This window comes from Gallinula chloropus (genome assembly GCF_964237585.1).
Source record: "Gallinula chloropus genome assembly, chromosome: 6".
NCBI lineage: Eukaryota > Metazoa > Chordata > Aves > Gruiformes > Rallidae > Gallinula > Gallinula chloropus.
The window spans coordinates 9,403,136-9,424,759 of record NC_140091.1 but is presented as its reverse complement, the minus strand read 5'-3'; the positions used below and the strand labels follow the sequence as shown (position 1 = coordinate 9,424,759).

General features: G+C 55.0%; 1 protein-coding gene across 1 annotated transcript; it reads right to left on the bottom strand.

The window, feature by feature from the left end:
* Positions 1-9,902: 9,902 nt before the first annotated feature.
* TAL1 (TAL bHLH transcription factor 1, erythroid differentiation factor) lies at positions 9,903-20,512 on the bottom strand (the record flags this gene model as incomplete). Its single annotated transcript, XM_084265869.1, has 6 exons — positions 9,903-11,822; positions 16,075-16,166; positions 16,974-17,574; positions 19,344-19,477; positions 19,522-19,687; positions 20,509-20,512. 6 exons carry the CDS (start codon positions 20,510-20,512, stop codon positions 11,404-11,406), a joined length of 1,416 nt encoding a protein of 471 aa, XP_084121995.1. The 3' UTR covers positions 9,903-11,403.
* Positions 20,513-21,624: the final 1,112 nt, after the last annotated feature.

Genomic DNA, 21,624 nt, shown 5'->3' with positions numbered 1-21,624 from the left:
CAACCAATGGTCCTCCAAGCCCTGTCAAATTCTGGGCCACCTTTGCTGGTGACAAGCCCTGAGATTCAACAGCTCTGAGTGCAATTAAATGTGCTCGAGTCCTGCTTGGTTTAGCTGCCTTGCAAGAGGCAGGAACCACCTTCACACATTCATCTACCTCCTGGAAAGCAGAGGAGCATCCCTCAGGGCAGGTAGAGAAGAGCCTGATTTCAGTAGGACCCCCTGCTCAGCACCATTCGAGGAGGAAGGCACTTTACTGCCTCTCGACCCTGAAGCCTTTCTGGGGCATGGGAAGGGTCCTGAGCAGAGCTGGGGAGCAAGCCTAATGCAGGAGATCAGCTTGAGCATCTGCCATGGTTTAACTTGGCAGACAGCTAAAACAACCACACAGTTGTTCTCTCACTGTCATCCCCCCTCACCCCTCCCCCCCGCCCCACCCTGCAGCAGGATGGGGAAGAGAACAGAAAAGGAAAAAGGTAAAACTCGTGGGTTAAGATACTGACAGTTTAACAGGACAGAAAAGGAGGGAAAAATAGAATATACAAAACAAGTGACACACAGCACAGTTGTGCACCACCCAAAGCCAATGCTCAACTAGTTCCTGAGCCACACCACCTCCTGCCCAACCCCCAGTTATATACTGACTATGACATCATATGGCGTGGAATATCCCTTTGGCCAGTTGGGTCAGCTGCCCTGGCTGTGTCCCCCTCCAGCTTCTCAGGCACCCCCCACCTTCTCGTTGGCAGGGCAGCATGAGAAGCTGGAAAGCTCTTGACTGCTTGGCAACAACTAAAATGTCAGTGTGTTATCAACATTATTCCCATCCCAAATCCAAACCCCAGCACTACACCAGCTGCTAGGAAGAAAATTAACTCCAGCCCTGCCGAAACCGGGACAGCATCCTTGAACAGTGGGGTCCAACCCACTAGAGCCCTGCCAGCAGGCACCAGCCCTGTTTATTTCCATACTCATCAGCAAAAGCAGTATGTTTTCGGGTGGCTGCTCTGGCCTCTTCCTTCTCAGCACCAGAGTGTTTGTTTGGCATCCAAAGAGGAAAAAAAAAATCAACGGCAGCGAGCAAAACACATCTAATAACCTCCACTTCTTTTCAACGAGCTCCAGTTGTTGCTTTACAAGTGTACTCCAACCCCAGCAAGTGCCAAACAAAAGCTCCCCTCTCCTCCTCCGTGCCTGTTAAACAGCCTTATTATTCCACCGAGCTGCATCTGCTGGGTGGCAGCCGCGATTACCATAACACAGGGGCAGGATTTGGCCTGGATGCTTCACCCTCGGTTCTGCAACAGGCAACAGCGTCGGGGCTGGAGGAAAAATTAAATGAAAAATAAAGGAGGAGGGGATCAAATGGATGAAGTCACTTTTCTGGCTGTCACCCAAGCAAACAGATGCAGGTAGCAGAGGAGATGGGGAAAATCACGTCATCTTCTGCTCTGAGCAGTGGCTTCTGTCGTTGGGGAAGGGGATGGGAAGGACATGGAAAGAAGGGATTTAATGCCAGCCCAAAGGGTGAAAGAGATGCTTCTCAGGGTATATTGAAGTTGAGGAGGCTTTTTGAGAGCTTAAACCCATTCCTGAAGCCTTGGAGGCTGCCAGCCCTGGCAGGATGCTCCTGCAACTGAGCTGAGTGCCGTGAGATGAGGACGGGGAGCTGAGGCTCCCACAGGAGGGACAGGATGGATAGGAAAGGGCTGGACAGCACTGAGCCATACCACTATGCCATGAAAGCTTAGATCAGGCTGCCCTTGAATCCAGCCCTGAATAGGTTTAGAAGACAGAAGGTGAAGACCCCTGAGAGATGCTTTGGCCTGGGACTGAGGGAAAGAGGCAGTTTCCAGGAGTGGGTGGGCTATTAATTAAAACTCAGTAGATAGCAGGGCATTGGCACAGCCCCTGGGAAGCACAAGCCTTTACAGGGTCATCTTGCCCCTGCTGAAATCCCAGAGGACTCAGCAGCCTGCACTCCTCTGGCAAAGACAGCAGGGACACAGTGGCTACAGGCACAGAGCCCATCACCCCCACAGCCTGGGGAGTGGGGACTCTCAGGACAGCACCAAGACCTCCAGGTCCTGGCTGAACTATGGGGGAACAGCATCTGTCCCAAGCTCTCTCTCTCTGCCTTTCTACCCCAAAATACCTAACTCTGCAGGAAAAGAGCCACACTGTTCACATACAGGGGTTTTAACATAAGGTTTGTTGGTGTGTGGTAACCCCATGAAGACCTGGAGAGCTGATCAGTGAGGGGGAAAGGAGAGGGAGAAGGGGGAAAAGGATGATGGGGGAAGGGAAGGGAAGGGAAGGGAAGGGAAGGGAAGGGAAGGGAAGGGAAGGGAAGGGAAGGGAAGGGAAGGGAAGGGAAGGGAAGGGAAGGGAAGGGAAGGGAAGGGAAGGGAAGGGAAGGGAAGGGAAGGGAAGGCAAGGCAAGGCAAGGCAAGGCAAGGCAAGGCAAGGCAAGGCAAGGCAAGGCAAGGCAAGGCAAGGCAAGGCAAGGCAAGGCAAGGCGAGGCAAAAGGGCAGGCCAGGGGAAGGGGCAGGGGCAGGGGAGAGGACAGCCTTTATCCTGCTTCACTCGGAAAACCCTGGAAAGCATCACAGCCCCAGCAAAGCCGGTTCCCTCCGGGCCCCAGCCCGGGCTCCCCCCTCCCTCCGCTGCGGTCTCACGGGCCGCGCGGCGCCCTCTGGCGGCCGCAGACGGGGCTGCGGGCGGGGTCCCGGCGGGCGGGGCGGCGGCGGGGCCCGCGGTGGCGGCGGTGGCGGGCGGGCGGCAGCGGCCCCGCGGGCTCCGGCTCCGGCGTCTCTGCGCTGGCAGGAAGCGCTGGTGCTGCGGTCGGCTTTGATCTGCCGTTTATCTGCGACAAGGGGTTCCCCGAAACCCGTTCAAAGGCGGCGCTGGCCCGGAGGCGGCTGCCTGGGGAGCAGCAGCGGCCGTGCGGGCTCGGTGACGGGACCCCCTCCCCCGCCCCGCAGCCGTGTCACCCGGGAGGGACGGGCCGGCCGGGACCTCCGCCGGGCCACAGTATTGCGAGGACACCGGTTGCGAGCTCCTGATGGAGGGCAAAGCCGAGCGCGCAGGGCGGCGGCGGTGTCACCATCCATCCCCGGGGCGATGTCACCATCCATCCCTGGGGCAGTGTCACCGTCGGAGGGGACAAAACACGCTGCTGCTCACCCGGGCTCGCCGCTGCCTGCCCAGCAGGGACTTTATCCTCAGCCCCACCGCGCCTGCACGCCGCGAGATAGAGAGGGGCAGCGCGGAGCGGGGCCGGAGCCAGATGGAGCGTGGCCCCGGGGACCGGGCGGGCAGCGCTCCTGCCCAGCGCCTGCTGAGATAGCGGCAACGGCCTCTGGCACGCTGGGCGAGCCCGGCAGTTCCTGCCGCCCTAGAATGCACCCTGAGAAAAGCGTCTGGTGCCTGTTTGGGACAGTTTGGTGTCTCCCGTCCTAGGAGAAGGGGAACAGCAGCTCAGAGTTTGCTAGTGTGAGGCAGGGAGCAGCCTGGGGGTGGTTTCTGCTGGTGCAAGCGACAGCAAAGCCATCCTGGTGTTTTGTGTGGTGATGAAAACAAGCAGAACAGCCTGCAAGGGGCAGGGGACCCACCTGTGTGAGCTTGGATGGTGTGAACACGTAGGGCTGCGTGCTCACATCCATCCGAATGTGTGCAGTTAGGACTGTGTCCTTAAAGGTACATCCACAGACGTGCCCATGGGTGTGGGACGTGCAAAAATGAGTGTGAGCCTTTGTGATCGCCTTTGTGCACCATCACAGGCGTGAGACTGAACGTCTCTGAGCACACAGGCCGTGTGTTTGTGAGAAAGTCAGTGTGCACACCTACCTGCCCTCTGTGTGAGCTCATGCGTGGACGTTAGTGGCTGGAAAGCTGCCTGGGGGAGAAGGACCTGGGGGTGTTGGTTGACTCCTGGCTGAATATGAGCCAGCAGTGTGCCCAGGTTGCCAAGGCAGCCAACAGCATCTTCGCTTGTATCAGAAACATCGAGGTCCTGGAGTGTGCCCAGAGAAGGGCAAGAAGGCTGGGGAAGGGGCTGGAGGGCAAATCAGATGAGGAGCAGCTGAGGGAGCTGGGGATGTTTAGCCTGGAGAAGAGGAGGCTGAGGGGAGACCTTCTCACCACCTACAACTACCTGAAGGGAGGTTGTAGAGAGGTGGGTGTTGGTCCCTTCGCCCAAGTGAGAGGTGATAGGACACTGGGAGTGGGCTCAAGCTGTGCCAGGGTAGGTTCAGGTTAGACATTAGGAAAAAGTTCATCACTAAACGGGTTATGAGGCACTGGAACAGGCTGCCCAGGGAGGCGGTTGAGTCACCAACCCTGGATGGGTGGATGAGGTGCTTAGAGATATGGTTTAGCATAGGACAGGAACAGTTGGACTTGATCTCAAAGGTCTTTGCCAACCTAGTGATTCTGTGATTCTGTGACAGGTATAAGTGGGGTGTGAGTGTCACCGTGGCTCCTCATGCACACAAGCACAATGTGTGACTTCACTAGCACACTTCCCAGGATGTCCCACGTTGGAGCTGCATCCAGGCTTATTCCCTCAGCACCCACAAGGCACCAGTTCACCAAACACATGGCCCCCAAGTACACACAGAGCCCTCCCAACCCCAAGCAGCAGCTTCCCACCCACACCATCCACAGCAGCACACTGCTGACCAGCTCTGACCAGGCCACACGCTCCAGCCTCCAGTTCCCTTTTCAACACCATTTCCAGGGACAGGGCAGACCGGATGCTGGGAGGAGTGATGCTGCACTGCTGGGCTGTTGCAAGACACATGACTGGGAAGGTGTCTATGTATTTTATTTCAGCTCCAGGAGCCTGTGGAGGGATGTCTCACTAGTGGGAAGCAAGTGAGGCGCTCCAGCAATGGGGCAGCTGCTGTAAAGCACCCCCTTGCCCATGTGCCATCCCAGGTAGTCTTGGATGGGCAATGGGTGAGGCTGTGGTTGTCCCTTTGGACATGCAAAGGTACCTTGCCTTTGGGTTTGGAGGCTCTGGACAAGCTGTGGGCAGCAGGGTGCTATTCCTGCCCCAGGGCTGTGCTGCAGGTGGTGACAGTGATGGAAGCAGGATGGCCACACGTCAGGGCCAGCCCCACTCCCTTCCCTGGGGCTTGGCCACCTCCTCAGCTAAACCTCCACGGTGGGATGGTCCAGTGTTCCTCGCTGTGAATGCAGGACAGTCAGCCCACTCTCCCAGCCATGCTCCAGGCTGTGACACTTGGCAGCCCAGGGCATTTTGGAACCAGTCACAAACCTCCATCCAGCATCCCCCTCTCCTCCCGCCAGCCCAGCTCGGGGTCCCACATGAGGGAAGAAAACAGCTCAAAGGTACCGCACACAAAGACCCACCACATCTGCTGTCAACCTGCTCATTTCACATGATGCAGCCCAGGGTGCTCTGCCATGGATTTCCTGGGTGCCCTTGGGACACTTCCCCAGCCCCCACCAGCCCAGTCAGTGTCACCTCCTCCCCCTGTTTCCAGCATCCCTTAAGCCACAGGATGTCAGCAGAAATCTGCCCTTCACTTTGCACTGTGCACACGCAGAGGAGCGTGGTACCACCATGGCTTTCTTTACTGCAGGACCCATTCCCACCTTGGCACAGCTGGATTAAGCTGGTGCTGTGCAGGATTTAAGCATCGGGATGGGCAGGGAGCGAAGCCCCTGGCACCACCACGTGCTGTCGCCGGCCTCAGCCCTGGCACATCAAAGTGCCGGGGTAGTTTTAACCGTGCTCCAGACGATCCCTCCCATTTCCTGCTGGATTCCCGTCTCGCTCCTGCGCCTAGATCAGCAAAACAGAGTGTAAAAATAGAGGCTGGGCTTCACCAAAACACAATAGTAAATTGTTCCCCGGAAAGGTCACCGGGGCGGTTGAGAATAACTCTGAGAGCAGGGGAAAAGGAACGTCTACCGGGGTCCAAGTTTGAATGTGCCTGTCAGACCTCCCCATGGGAGCTTTCCTGCATCCCCATCAGTGGTCCAGCTCTCCCCTCTTGAGTCCCAAGGGTATTAGAACATCCCCATCTTCACCCATCCATCAGCCTCCCCAAACCTCAGCACCCTCCTGGCTCCCCTAGAACCCAAAAAAACCAACAACAAAATAAAGGGAGCAAGCAATAAGGCAAAAGGAGAGGCAGGAGAGCTGAAGAGGAAGAAAAGGGCTGGGAGGAGACAGGGCATCCCGCTCGCTGTTCATCTCTGTGCTGCATCTGACAGCGCGGCGTCCCCTGGGCACTGCCAGCCGGCTGCAGCCTTTGTGCGGCGGTGGGAATGCTGGGGACCAGCCCCGGGATGAGGAGCGTATTGAGCAGTCCCAGAGAGCCATAAATTACTCCCTCCTGTTCCCACTGGCCTGCAATAGCGAAAAGGCGAGGCTTTCTCATCGTCTGCTGGGGTGGGAATGTTTGGGGCCTGTCATTTCTGTCAGCGTACTGAATTCAGTAATGTGGGAATCCCGCTAACGAAGCCAGTCGTGGCTCTTGGCTCTGGTGGTTGTTCCCAGGCAGGGGTGTCAGTTGCAGGCTGCCCTCAACACAGCTTTTCCAGAAAGGCTGTAATTAAAACCAGCTAATGAAGACTGAAAAATAGGAGCTGCCCAGATTTTGGGTGATTTTGGGGTGTTTTGCATTTCTTCTTTCATTGTGTCAGACACAGACGTCCCTCCCACCTTCTTGTTTCTCTTTTTTTTTTTAACTTAAATTTTCTCTCAATGCCCCTTCCCCCCCATTCTTGCTCCCCAGTTCATCCAAGCAATGGATTCTCTGCCACCAGGAACCCAGATGTCCCCAGGCTCTTGCGACACATTAGAACTGTGGGCGACCTAAAAATCCCTCTAAATGCACCTGCTCTGAGTTTGTGAAGAAACCACTATTTGCCCATCCCAACCCGAGTTCTTTTTTGCCAGGGTGTGGCAGACAGGCAAAAAGAACTCGGGTTGGGATGGGGGGGATGGTGTTTCCCCATATATTTGGATTCACAGAGCAGTGCTCCTCACTGCTTGCAGTATGGCTGCAAAACCAAAATTATAATCTATGGAAATTTACCATCAGAAAGCAAGGGTGGGAAGGGCTTTAAAAACTAGTTTTGAAAAGAAAGAAAAGGCAGGAGATGCCTGTGGCTTTCTCTGACATTTACATCTCAGTGGCCGAGCAGCAGCAAGGCACAGAGGATGCTGGAAGGAGGATGCTCACCCAGGAAGGATGGTGGCAAAAGGATGCCACCCAGCTGGGAACACATGCCCAGAGCCTGTCCCAGCTTCTAGGATGTCCCCACCAACAGTGTCCATCAGCACCCTCCCAGCCCTTTCTGTAGACTATAGAGCTATATATTAAATATATATGCACAAGGAGTGGTTTGAAACCTTCACCTTGAGGATGTTCTTCCCTTGGCAAAGGCCACATGGGCATGAAGGACATTTTAACTGAAGAAAGAAAAAAGCAAAAGGGGGAGGTGGGAGGAGATGGTGAGGGAAAGAGGGAGGAGAGGGCTGGGTGGTGGGAGGGAGAGATAAATGGCGGGTGAGCTATCAGGTCTCCCCGGGCTGTCAGCAGGACAGGGGATGGGGATTAAACCAGCTGCGCTGCCACGATCGTCGAAGTCCAGATAAGCACCCAGCAGCCACACGCTGCCCCACGCCCACCCAATGTCTTGTCCCAGAATTTGGGATGGAATCCAGCCGGGCCCAGGCTGTGGGGGCTTTGCTCAGCCCAGCCAGGTGCCCCCATGTGTCTAACATGGGGCTGTGCCTGGACTGGGGTCCCCACAACCCTGGACTGGGGGAAGAGACATCCAAAAACTTCAGAAGCAAGTGTGGGCTGCAGGCTAGGGTGCAGGCTAGCAGGTAGACTTTGTGGGATGCTTTAAAAAATTGATAGATGCTCTCAAAGACCCTGTTTAAGCAGAGCATGACTCCAAAAAAATCATAGAAATCAAGGACAAGAAAATACCTGTGGTGCTGTTCATGCTCCCCTGCTCTGTGCCACGGGAACAGTGTTGACCTGGGCCAGCAGCATGATGATATAGCTATATGCACACACACACACGCTCACAAAACCATATATACACACATGTTCACTGGAGCACTTAGCATGTAAACCCTCCCTAAATAATGTCACCAAGTCAATTGGTTTATAAAGCATTTGTACACGTGGCTGTCAGAACAACTTCTTTTCTTTTCTTAAAAAAAAAGAGGAATTACTGTCCTTGCCTATAGAACTGTGGCCAACGCTTGCCAGGGTGTGAAGGGAAGCAGCATTGCCCCCGGCAGCCCCCTCCCAACACCACCCCCCTCACCAAAAGAGGGGAAAAAGCCATCAAAGCCTTTGGGGGACCTGCAAATAATGTGCTGGAGGGGGTAACGTGGCGGCGGCTGGTAACGCTCGCCTGCGGCGGGGGGATTGCTTCACCGCCCGTCTTCCTTCCTGCTGGCCCTACGTGCTCTTCCTCCCGCTTCTCTCTCAGCAAAAGCCCAGCCTGGGCTGGACGGCGTGAGCTAAGTGAGAAACAAACCAGCAGAGCCTTTTGCAAAGGTTTTTGCTGCCTTTTGGTGTCTTTTGGTGGCTAGGGATGGACCACCCCGGCATCCTCACCTCCAAATGCAATGTCAAGGTAGCAATGGATCCAGGCGGTGAAGTGGGAGAGAGGCAGACAGCAAGTGGAGGCTGCTTTGTAAAACTTTATTTAGAAATATTCTTGATATATGCATTATATATATATATTTATATATACACACACATTACAACAAATGTGTTTTCTAAATAGCACATCCACAGTGGGTTGAGACTCAGGGTACCAGGTCTGGTTACTCCGTTTCTGCAGAAAAAATGCAGAAACCCCAGGGGAGGGCGGCAGAGAAAAGGGACCGAGGCTGAAAGACCCCAAAACCTTAAGGTGGGAATTCACTCACACGGTACAACATTGCCCCAAAGTGCTGTTTCCAACAGAAACAGGGGGGGCGATGGTCCACACAGCGAGAAATGAAGCAGGCAGGAGGAGGTGGGCAGAGGAAATGTACCATTCAAATCACAATTAAAGTACAACTGTACATACCCCGGGAGACCTACGGTGCACTCTGCTATGGGCTACAAGCAGGTGCAGGTGTGCGTGGGGGTGCTGGGGGTGTGCCGCCACGGTTGTACCATTTTCCCAACTGTTCAGATACTGTAAAGACACACACACACACACACACACCTCAAAATGTGGGGAATGAGGAATTTCTGAGTGCCAGCGACCTTTTGTTGCAATAGTTTAATAAAAAGGGTGCAAGACCTCACCCCCGGGTTATTTTGAATGCTGAAAACTAAGAACAGCTTTGCCTGTGTGAGAGCATCCCTCTCCCTTCCTGGATGGACCCCGCCTGCCAGCTCCCACCACTCACCTCTCCCAGCCCTAGGGCCAGGAGCAGCCCAAACCTCTTCCTCAGCATCACTCCATCACCCTCCCTTGTCCCAGGGGAAGCCCCCTTTCATAAAAACCCCCATGCAGGGGTGATCCAGGCACAGGAAGGAATTTTCCTCCATTTCCCAAGTTTGGGGGTTGGTGGTTTCAGAGGATTTGGGGTCTATGCTGGAAACCCTTGCTAGCGCTGGGACCCCTTCCCAAGGAAACTAATTCCACCTAACATGCCAAACCATGTGCCAGCCTCCCAGCCATTATTTACAATTAGGCATTAAATCCAAGCATGGATGGGAATGACAGGATGCTGAATTAAGCCTGGAAGGGCTTGCAGACACCTGCCCAAACCCTCTGTGTTTCCTTGTACCTCAGTATCCTGGAAAAGGAATGAGTGTAGTGGAAGGTGTCCCCGCTTGAAGGACTTTTCCCCTTCCAAAGGAAGTTTGTGGGCATTGGGGGTTTTTTACTGTAGCATGGTGGAGACTTCTGTGCCTTGACATCTCTGAGAGGGAGTGGATGGGCTTGGGGCAACCGCTCCATCAGGCGGTGGGTGAGGTGGGCCTGATGCAGTGGTGAAGGCGTGATGTGGTCCTCAGCTCCCAGCCGCCATGGCAGCCGCCTGCTCCCCAGTCCTTCCATTTCCCAGATGCCTTCCTGGGGTAGGGAGCAGCAGGGATCTGAGGATCAGCTCAGTCACAGACATCAATTTTGCAGCAAACTGATCGCTCAGGAATAGAGGCTTGTCCCACCACTGCTTTTAGTGCTCCCCTTGCCCCCCAGGATCTGGAGAGGCTGTGGCCTCCTGTCAGGCTCAGACAGGTGAGGATCCTTCTGATGTCAGACTGAACCCAGCACCTGGAGTCCAGCCTGTGGGCATTGGCACAGCTGAACCACCACCATTTTCACACAATAAAACCAAAAAATTCAAAGCATACCATTAAAACCCCTTTATAACCCTATGTACACACGCACTGTTGATGCATCATCGACTCCTTTTACCTTTCTGTTGCTTTTTGAATTTAAAATTTCCCCAATCCAAGGGGATGCTTCACTAATTATATTTTTTTCTTTTTCTTTTTTTTTTTTTCTTTTTACCAATTCTGAAATTCAGCTTCCTTGAGAGAAGCTCTGGCCCTGCAGAAACCACTGGGAAAACTCCAGGAGAGCACATCATTCTTGGATGCAGCTCACCCTTGGAGTGCTACCAGCAGAAAAACCAGGGCCTGGGAGGGTGGCAGAAAGCATCTATGTACCTTTTTGTTCAGTGGATACTGCATGACAGTGTTATACAGAAGTAATCCCACGTCATAAATACAACAACCCCAAACAATCCAGTTAGGTAGAAGGGAAGAAAGGGGGGAAAAAAGAAGAAAAAAAAAAGAGAGAGAAAAAGAAAAAGTCTTAATCCTTTTAATAGTTCTTTTGCTGAGGGTATTTTTTCACCTCTTTAAAAAGATACAGTCAAAAGCTCTCAGGCATCAGGAACACGCAGCCCTGGCTCCTGCTCAGGCTGGAGAAATGCTGCAGCGCTGGCAGGTTTCAGCAGTCTCCAGCACCACGTGGAGCTAGAAAGCATCGGTGGCCTCCCCCAGCAGTGAAAGAGGAGTTTCACCTCTTGCCCAGGCGACTGCTGAAAAAGTGACAGTCGTCAAGTGGCCTGAAAACCCTCTAAAAGCTGGAGAGGTGCCGGCCACGTCTCCTGCAGAGTCACGTCACGAGCAGTATGTACAATGAAGATGACTTCAACGCTTTTCTTCTTTGTACGGTCACGTACCTAAATGCCGAACATCCATCTGGTTTGGTCTCATCCTCGGCCGACACGCCAGCCGCTCCGTCCCCCGTGGGCTGGGGAGAACAGGGAGCCCGAGCCCCCGAGGAAAGGCAGAGTCACAAATCCCACGGGCACAAGTTCCGGCATCCTCACGCTCGGGTCTCGCCTTCCCCCCTCGGTGCTTCGGGAGCGATGCAGAAGGTCATCACCGCTGCGCGTTGCCTTCTACGGGGAGGATGGCGTGGTGCAGGCTCCGCGTGTGCTTGGAATCTAGCGTTTCGTGCTCCTCTGTGAAGCTGTCCGGGCTTGCTGCTCCGTCTAAAGAACTTCCACAGCTAGAGTTAGGAGACAACATGTCCTGCAGGAGGTCTTCCTGGACTATCCCAGAGTCTTTGTTCACTTTGCCCCTTTGGTTTCCTTCTTCCTCCTGGTCGTTGAGCAGCTTGGCCAGGAAGTTGATGTATTTCATAGCCAGGCGCAGAATCTCGTTCTTGCTGAGTTTTTTGTCAGGGGGGTGGGTGGGGATGAGCTTGCGAAGCTCTGCAAAGGCTCCGTTGACATTCTGCTGCCTCCACCTCTCCCGGCTGTTGGTAAAAATGCGGCGAACCACTTTTGTGTGGGGACCTGCAATGGCAACCGTGCAGAATTAGGAGCAGGGCAACAACAGGCCATCTGTTAGTTTGCTGAATAGGTCACCCTTCCCTAGAGTAACCAATTTATTTTAATGACATCAGCAAGGCACTGAAACAGGAGTTACCGGCTAACTGGAAGCTAACCTGATGACCTGAGGTAGCTGTAATTTCTCTTCAATCCAAGAGGAAGGGGAACATGGACTTGAATCTTTTCAGAGGTCCCCTGAGGAAGAAGGCTTAGGCCATGACACCTGTACAGAAGGTATCTATACTTTTAGGGCATCTCAGCAACAAAGGTCCTATGACAAGGTTCTCTCGCTGGATGGGTTTATTTTCTATCCCAGCATTGCCTTGACAACATACCACCAAGACAGGAGGAAATTAGCTTGAGCAGAGGCTTTGCCAACTCTAAGATCCAGATACCTTTCCTGGTGCGGGCAGGATCCAGAGCTGATAAAGACTATAAGACTGCCACCAACCTGCTGGGTGGTTTGTATGGAATGGGGTGGCAGGATTCACCCCGTAGCGATGGGGACAGGTGGCAATGTGACACACAGAGTGAAGGTGGTGTTCTTGCTGGAAGACTGATCAACTGGTGAAGGACAAAGCAGTTTCACAGCTGACACAAAGACCACCAGCTCTCTCTCTCTCTGCACATCAGTGCTGCAGGGCAAAGACACTAATTGGAGAGGGACTCTAAATTATTAGAGGTGTCCATTTGGCTCAGTTACATGTGAACTCCCTGTAATTTTACAGCTGGTTTTCCTGGTGGAGCATGCTACATGGGATGGGTGCACAAAACATGTCAATTCTCCTTTTGGATCATCAGGGTTACTCCTGTTGGCACAAGTGAGATGTCTCCATGCTAGGAGAGACCCAAAGGCATGTCTACACAAAAGTACTGTGCTACAGGAGCAGAGTCTGGGTCTGTGGAAACCAGCTCATGTAAGGAGATGCTATCATAAGATGCTTTTATTATTACACCATTTCCATCCTCACCTCTAGCAGACACCAACTGTGGAAGGGCACATCAGTCTCATGAAACTCTCAGGGAATAACCATGGCAAAACCCCCCATAGGATGGGAAGCATCACAGACAATGAAAATCATCACAGAGCATGAAGCAAAGACTTGCAGATGACATATGGGTGGACAGGTGGTGGATATTGCTACCTGCATCATCTCTCCCCTGTAGCCCCTTCTCTAAGACACTTGCCTAACCACTCCCTCAGGGTTGGACCAAGTCCCTGGCCACGGTAAGCAGTTTAAGCCACAGTTCTACCATCACCTGGTGAAAACAGCATCCTGGAAGGCATTTAAACATCTTTACTCTCATGTAGTAAAACTCACAGCTTCTTGGACTGTGGCAGGTCAGCCAAACAGATGTGACTTTTGAGGCATCCTAATCAGGCTGCACCCTGACGTGTCCCACCTGGAATGATGTGAGAAGAGGAATCCCACATTCCAGCTGATTAAACACCATCACACCTTCCTCCCTTGAAGGGAAACTGAGCCACTCTGTTCCAGCATGGCACACACAACATCCCCCACTGAAGGATTTGCACGGGACCACACTCACAAGCAGCCAGATTAAGGCTACCGGCTTCTCCAGTGTAGGAGCAACCATACAACTCACTTCTCCCCCCAGAGTGCTCAGCAGGGAGTCCCCTAAAATTGCAAAGAGCCCCTGGGATAAGCTTGGGGATGTCAGAATGAGAAGCTCATCTCGGACCTCCAAGATCCTGCCTGATGCTTTAATTAAGCCAACTTTCCACTCCCAAACAGCACATGAACCCTTCATATGAATTAATGTGCAGGAGCTCGTGGAAAGGGAAGGTTTCTCATCCCTGGTGTGCACAGCCCACTGTGCCATGGGGTCATGGGGAAGGTGGTAGGGACTAAGTGAACCTCAACAGCTCTGGGCTGCCCAGCATGGCTCATAAAGCAGTGGGAGACATGCTGCAACCTGCTACAATAATACATCAGCTTCAACGCTTAAATGCTCTCTCCAGCCAAGACAAAGCAACCAACCTCAAATCTAGAAGGGGATGCATCTTAAAACATTTTTGCTGCCATAAGGGTATGAGAAAAAAAAAACCAAACCAACCCAAAGAAAAATAAAACAAACAAAAAACTTGGAGACCACTTATTTTTTTTTTAAATAATAAATCTCAAGAGACTGCTGATCCTCACAGGCTTCAAATACACACCCGTATTCCCTGGCATTTGCCAACTGAAAGGCACCTGTTCATAAATAGGTCAGAAATCAGGAAAAACAGAGACCTGTTACTTGTCATTCAGGGGCACCCCAACCAACCATTGGTGTATAACACAAATTCTGGCACCACTCAGATTTTTGATTCCTGCACCAACGGAATTAAAGATATATCTTAGAAAGAGAGCTCAGGTTTTGGACAAAACATGTCAAGCAACGGAGAAATTTAAAATGCCCCATAGCTGTGTTACAAGAAAAGAGATTTATTCTCACAAAGAAACTTGCCTCATAATTAATTCAAGCAGTCGGCTGAGCATTTTTGCCTGGGTTTTGCTCCAATTGAACTGCCTGGTGCTTTTTAAATTGCACTTAGGGACCTGAGTGCAGAAGATGAGCTTCCCAAGTTCCAGAATATCCTTGCAAATGCTTTTTTTATTATTATTTTTTTTAATCTTCGTTTATATCTGCTTTTAAGGAGACATTCAGTGCGCCAAACTTTCTCCAAAATTAATAAAGATATAGTTGTGAAGACACACCACTGGCTTCCTTACAGAGGAAATCAAAGACGGAGCACCCGGCAAAGCTGTCCGTCCCTTCTGCACCTCCCTAGGGCTGAGGACCCGCAGGAGGGATGCTCCGGTGTGCTCACCTGGCAAGCGAGCATCAGAGCCCGGCGGGCAGCACAGGACACACATGCCTCCTGGTTAGATTCAGCCGGTGCCTACTTTCCCCCCTTCCCAAAAACAAATTGAGCCCAGTCTTGTGAATTCACAGGAGCCAGAACCTACAGGATCGGGCCCCACCTGTACACCTGCCTTACCTGGCAGGCAAAAACCTGGTTGTAGCCAAATATCACTGTAACCCTTACCGCCTGGTGTAATAGCAAGGCGAGAGCTTCGGCACCGTGATTCGATGGGGTCTCGCAGTAACCGCTAAGCCTCCGCATGGAAAGCCAGACAAAAAGACCTCAGCGAGCCGGGAGCTGAGACAGCCCCTGCCCCACGGGGAGACGGAGGGCGGGGAGGGGCTGACGAGCGCAGATATCGCCCTGAGCACCGTTCGGGAGCGACGGGGATTATGATTTGGTCTGATTTTGGATTTGCCGGGTGGAAGGAAAGGGACATCTAGCTAGAGAGAAGGGACATTTCATTGTCCGGCGGCTGGAATACAGCTTAAACACTCGCTAAAGAGAACACGCGTTTCGACGGACAGCGTTTGTGCGGGCTGTTAGCTCTGCGGACAAACGTGTCACCCTCCCACGTGTGAATTGTCCCTTGGCGTGAGCAGCCACCCACACCCCCCCACCAAAAGCCACGCCGCCTGCCCGGCAGCGGGATCCTGCTCTGCCTTTTCACCGCCTGCCTTGCTTTGAAACCATCCTGCCAGCTTGCCAGGGCTCCCCGCACCGGACTGTCACCCTCCGCATCCTCTCCCGCAAGACCGGACCCGGGGGCTTTCCCCCGCGCAGAGTGCGGATGCCCCGAGGTGCAGACGAACTGGCAAAGGGACCTGCCACAGTCCCACCGCGACCCTTGCAGACCTTAGGGGCAGGTTTGGTTCTTTGCTAACAGGCGGTTTAAAGGCGGGTTTGGCTCTTCCTGCCCGAGGCTGCGGGTCTGCCTTACGATGAGCGTCTCCCGGCTGAAAGGGTTTGCGAACACAGCACGTCACTGCAACGGCCCTGATCCAGCCTCTGCACTTCAACAAAGGCTTAAATTTAGTGGCCTCCTTCGGATTTAATCTCCGAGCAATTTGCAGAACAGGGATGTAATTAACCATAAGCTGAACTGCTTTGCTGCCTGAGAGCAAACCCACCGAGCACGCTGCGGGACGTTAGTCGGGGCAGACCTGGGCTCTGCTGCACGGAGTCATAACGGGGGGGGCTACCCTGCCACCGCGGGCATCCTGTTTGCCCTTTACGGTTTGGGGGTTTAATGCCGGCATGTGGCACCGTGCAGCAACCTGCCGCCTTCATCAGTTGGGGAACCCCCCTCCCCGAGAGCCGGCGCAAAAGGCGAAACGCTCTCACCGTCGGTGATCTCCATCTCGTAGGGAGAGGGTCTCCTCTTCACCCGGTTGCTGCCGTACATGGAGAAAGAGTCCGGTTCGCCGAAAAACCCGCTGCAAACGAAAAGTGGAGAGGCCGTGAGGACACGCCGGCATCCCCACCCCCCGCCCCGCAGGAGCCGTGCCGAGACGGGACGGGACGGGACGGGGGGGCGGGGAAGCGCTCGGGGCCGGCGGGAACCCGAGCAGCTCCGTGACCTCGGAGGGAGCTCACGGCTCACGAAGCCGAACTCAGGGTCGTGCGGCGACACGATGCGCGGCGGCCCGGACACACGCACCAAGGGACGCCAGCCCCGAGCGGGCAGGCTAGGGGGGTCCCAGGCAAAAACCGCACGCCCAACACCACGCCGCGGCTTTCCGACCCCCCACCCACTCCCCGAGCCGGGGCCGGCTCAGGGTGGCAGCGGGGGGCTCCGTCCCCGCAACAGGCGGGCCGCGCTCTGCCCCGGTGACACCGTTTTCTGTCCCTTGCGCTCCTTTGCGGCACTCGTGGGAGGACAGAGAGCCCGGAGAGCTGCCAGGGTCTAAACCGCTACACCCCAGTACGAGATCACCTCCCAGGAGCTGCTCTCCCGGGGTCATTTCTACCGTTACTTTTTTTTTTCCTCTTTTTTTTTTTTTTTTTTTTTTCTAGGAACGACAGTTTTTCGTTTCGGGTTATTTTTTTTTTTTTTCCTCCCCTTTCTTCCTTTGCGAAGTTGCATGCAAACCCGCGATGACTAAGCCCCGCGCGGAGGAAGGGATGCTGCCGCTGCTGCTGTCGCCCCTCTCCCTCCTTCCCTCCCACCTTCTTCCCCGGCACCGCGCCCCGCAGCCGAGCGGGGCACCCCGCGGGGGTGGGGGGTGAGGGACACAACGGACCTGTTGATGGTGGCCAGCGGCTGGCCCAGGTTGTAGAGCATGGCCCTGCCGGGGGGCTGCAGCGGGAGTGCGGGGGGGCTCAGCTGCACCATGCGGGCCTCGCAGGCGGCCTCGGCGGCGCGGCACGGCTCGGCGCCCGGCGCTCTCTGCATCGCTTCCCCCGCCGCCTCTCGGCTTTTTATGTCCAGGGAGCCCCCCCGGCGCACCAGCTCGATGACGGGCACGGGGGCGGCGGGGGGCCCGGGGGAGGGCCGGCCCGCCTCCTTGGACGCCCCGTTGAGTAGCAGCTGGGGGTCCGCCGGCGCCTCCATGCCCCCGCGGCTGCTCTCCGGCTCGCTCGTGGTCTCCGCTTCCGAGTCGTGCCGCCGGGGGGGGCGGGCATCGCGGGGGTCACTGGGGGGCGGCGGGGCGGGCGGCCTGTCCATCGTCCTGCGGAGAGAGGCAGCGGTGAGGGGCGGCTCGGGCTTTGGGGGGGAAAGGGGGTTACCCCGCCCTGGGCACCGCCCCGACGGAGACGGGGTGTGTGCGGGTGAGGGGTGCTTCGGGGGTCGGGCTTCGCCGGGGAGAAATTGGGGGGAACGGGAGGAAAGCAGGGGAGGCACTAATTACCCCAAATCAATTGGAATTTACCGGTTTGACGGGCCCCGTCACCCCCTTGCGAGAGGAGCCGGGGGATGCGTACAGTCACGCCGCCGAGCGTGCGGCGCTGTGACGTCACGGAGCGCCCCAGCCCTGCCGTGACGTCATGGAACAGTACGGCGCTGTGACGTCGCGCAGCGCCCCGGCCTCTCACGACGCACAGGGCGGCGGGGCCGGGACCCCCCCCCGTACCCTTCATCCCCCCAGGCTCCCGCGGTGTTTTACACTGCTACACGCGGAGGTCTGACAAGCCCCAGGCAGCTGCGGGAGCCAGAGGCGCTCGGCCAGCAGCGGGAGGGCCGCGGTTGCTGGGTGTGAAATTATACGGCCAGATAACGGCCGGGAGGAAGTTCAAGGCCTTTGCCCCGACCCCAGCAAAGGGGATTCTTCCCTGTTTTGGGGCTCCCGGCCGTATTTTCCGCCCTGTGGAGCCAGCCCCGTCGCGGCCCGGCCTGTCGGCAGCCGCGCTGGCCATCGCATCTCCTCCCATTTTTATTATTATTATTGTTTTTAAAATAGCGGAATATACCCGAAGCCACTTTTTTGGGGGGGAGGGGGTTAAAGCAGCCCATAGCGGAGTCAATCCCCCCGCGCATTCGCTACCGCAGGAAGGAGGAAGGGGCCCGGCGCGGAGCAGCCCTCCATCCGCGGCCGCACACGGGCATTGTCCCCTCTCTCCCATAGAACGAATACTGTCGCGACAGAGCACCTCGCGCCGAGGGCAAGCAGCGATATCGCGACTATCGCCACGCTCTTTCTCCCACACCCCCTTTCTTTCGTGGTTGGGTGGTTTTGGTTTTTTAAATTTTATTTTTCTTTTCCTGTTTTTCCCCCTCTCCTATAAATAAGGGGCTTTAGGGAGCAGAGAGCTGCCCCGCACCGGGTCTCCCCCTCATCTTTTTTGCTCTTTTTCCTTAGGTATTCCCCCCCCTTCCCCCCGTTTTTGTTGGGCTGAATTTCGAGAGAAAACGCCTTTTTTTTTGGGGGGGGGGAGGGGGGAGGGTAATATCTCACCATCTCTCTTGGAAACAAAAAATTAAAAATCAACAAAACCAACCCAAAAATCCAACCACCCAACCTACAGCACAATCTCTGTCTTCCCTCCAGCCCCCTCCCCGCCAGCCCTCTAGAAAAGAAAAATCTAATTGTCTATTCCGATATTGTATAGGAAGAGATTACTCACATGTGTCATATTTAAGTAGGGACACCGCAAGTCTCTCCTGTTTCAACAAAAGCGCTCTCAGTGTCAGGCAGAATTTACTCCTCCCACCTCAGGGTACTTACGACTTTACAGAGAGGAAGGACACCCGCATCGGGATAAAACTGCTAAATCCTGGGAGGAAGAGAAGGGGGGGGGGGGGGGGGGGAGAAAAAAAAGGGATAAAGAAAAAAAAGAGGAGAGGGTGGATCTCGTGGGCCCGGATCGCCGCGCATCAGTGGCGAGCGGGGTGTAAGGGAGAGGGGGAGACGGCAAGCCGGGGCGGCTCCTGTTATAGGGGACAACCGGCCACCCCCGGGTGTTGTGTGTGTCGTGTGTCCCCCCCCGCCGCTACCGCGCAGCCGGGAGCCGCCGCCTCACACCCGGGGCCACAACACGCGGCCGCGGCCTGGCGCGGAGAAGATAAACAGATTAAAAAGGAGCGGGGGGGGGGACAAAAAGACAAAAAAAGGAGGGGAAAAAAATCCCTGTATTTGTTGCGAACGGGGCGGTTTGTTGGCCACATCGCAAACCCGGTCTCTCCGGGAGGAAATCCCGGACGGGGCCGGAGTTGTTTTTCTCCCCCCGATGAGCTCGCAAATAGCGGCGGCGTTTCTCCCGCTCCTGGTTGGAAAATTTAACTTCTAAAGGATGAAAAATTTTATTCCTAAAGGGGGAAAAAAAATATTAATTCCTAAAGGGGCCCGTTACCGGCAGCGCTCCCGCCCAGGTGCCGCGACGGCCGGGGCCGGGCTGCCGGCGGGGTGAGCCCGCTCCCCGTCGTGGATCAACAGGAAGGCGAGGACGATCGTCGTCCCCCCCCCTCCATACTCCACCACTCCCCCCGCCAGCGAAATCTTAAAAAATAACGTTTTCCCTTTCGTAAAAAAATGAAATAAACCCGATGGCGTCTCCTCCCGCTTTCGTTAAAAACGAAATCCATAAACCCACAAAAATACCCGCAGTGTTTTGCCTTCATCTGGGGGTGATTTCGTTTAGAAAACACGGCGGGGATGGGGGAGGGGGGGGAGGGTGTGGGGGGGCATTAATTCCCCGCCCGTTGGTTTCTGCTCCTTAAAACCCTTTTGTTTTCCAGCCGCGGATCGGCAGGAAATTTCCAGCCCAGAAACGCACCTCTACCGTGGGCCTTTTGTAGGGAAATTGCCCCAAAATAGAGGGAGCGGTATAGGGGGACACACACACCAGCCCCCTCCGGGAACGACCGAACAGGCCCTGGCCGGCTCTTCCCCCCCTCCCTCCCCGCCACCACCCCGGGAGAGGCTGGGAGAAGCCGGGCCCGGTGGGCGCCTCACCCCCAGCTCCCCCACGCCCGGTACCACCCTGCTGCTCGCTGCCGCACCCCGGGGGGTCCCGGAGGGGTGTGGGGGCGCGGGGGTGAAGCGCACCCCATATTTGCAAAAGAGAAAGTGCCGCCTCCCCTCACTCACCCGCATCAAAGAGGAAAAAAAAAATAAATTAAAACCCAACCGCGGAAAACACTTTCCCCCCCCCCTCCCCTTCCCCCCTCCTCCTGTCTCTCAGATGGGTCAGAAGCCCCCCAAGCACCCCCTAACGTTGCTCCCCAAAACCCCAGCTGGCCGTACCCCCCCCACCCCAGACTGCTGCAGGGCCGGATCCCTCTCTACTCACCATTTGCTTTTCATTGGGAAAAGTGAGTGGAGCCATTTTGTGGCCTACGCATCGCGGCTATATTTGTAGTAAGTGTTGGGTGGCTTCAGCTGGGTAGGCTCTAATTCCACATCACGTCCAGTTTCCTATTTAGTATGGAGAGCGGAACACTACTGCAATGTGGCCGAGAGAGATAAAACCCCAGCAGTGGCCCGCCTGCCCTGATAAGCTTCTAAACCCATTATTTATGAAATGATTCATTATTATTTGGCAATTTTATCGAAGGAAAGCGGAAAATTATTGCAGGGATATGCATAGGAATAACTCCGGAATGCATGCCTTCTAGCTTTTTATGTGTGTGTGCTTAGATGCTCTTAAAAAGACACTGAAAAAAAAAAAAAGAGAGAGTAATAAAAAATTGCACTGTGGCTGCCCACATCTGAATAGCGAGTCTTTATTTTAGTCCTCTTGGAGGTTATTATGCCCCTGCTTTTTTTTTTTTTTTTGGCTTTTTTTTTTCCTTTTGCTTTTTTTTTTATTATTATTAAATATGGAACACCTACTCCGTTCTTAATTAAATTTAATGAGCCAAAATAAATTGTTGGAGATGCTGAGAGAGAGGGAAGGGGTGTGGGCTGCTTTGGGACAAGAGGAGGTAAATAAACCACATCAAGAGGAGGTGTTTTGAGATGTTTTGGAGAGAAGTGACCCCATTCCCAGCCTTCCTCCTCCTATACAGTGTGTTTTATCTGAAGGGCTAAATTGGGGTGAGCTCCCTATCTCCTCTCTCGCGCTGGGATGGGGGAGGCCGAGCATCCTTGTCGGTCGGGGTGATGGGGAGTCGTCATCCCTCGCCCTTGGGAAATTTGGAATGGGAGAAGAGGGGAGAGCTCGGAGCCAAGGTCAGGGCCGAGTCTGGACGAGAGTGCCCTGGAGAAAGGCAGAAAGGGCCCTTGGCCGCCCTGGAGCAGCCAGTGGCGCTCAGGGATTGGGACCGACTGCGCGCCCCGTCGGGGCTGGGGTCCGGGTCCGGGAGGACGGGAACATGCCCGGCCTTCGCCAAAGCCGCCGTGCAGACGAAGCGGTTGATGGGGAACGGGCGGATGAGCTGGTGTGGGGTAGGGGTGCCCTACGCGGCCCTTGAAACCCTCCCCGAATTCTCAGGGGGCCCCTACAGAGGAAGGA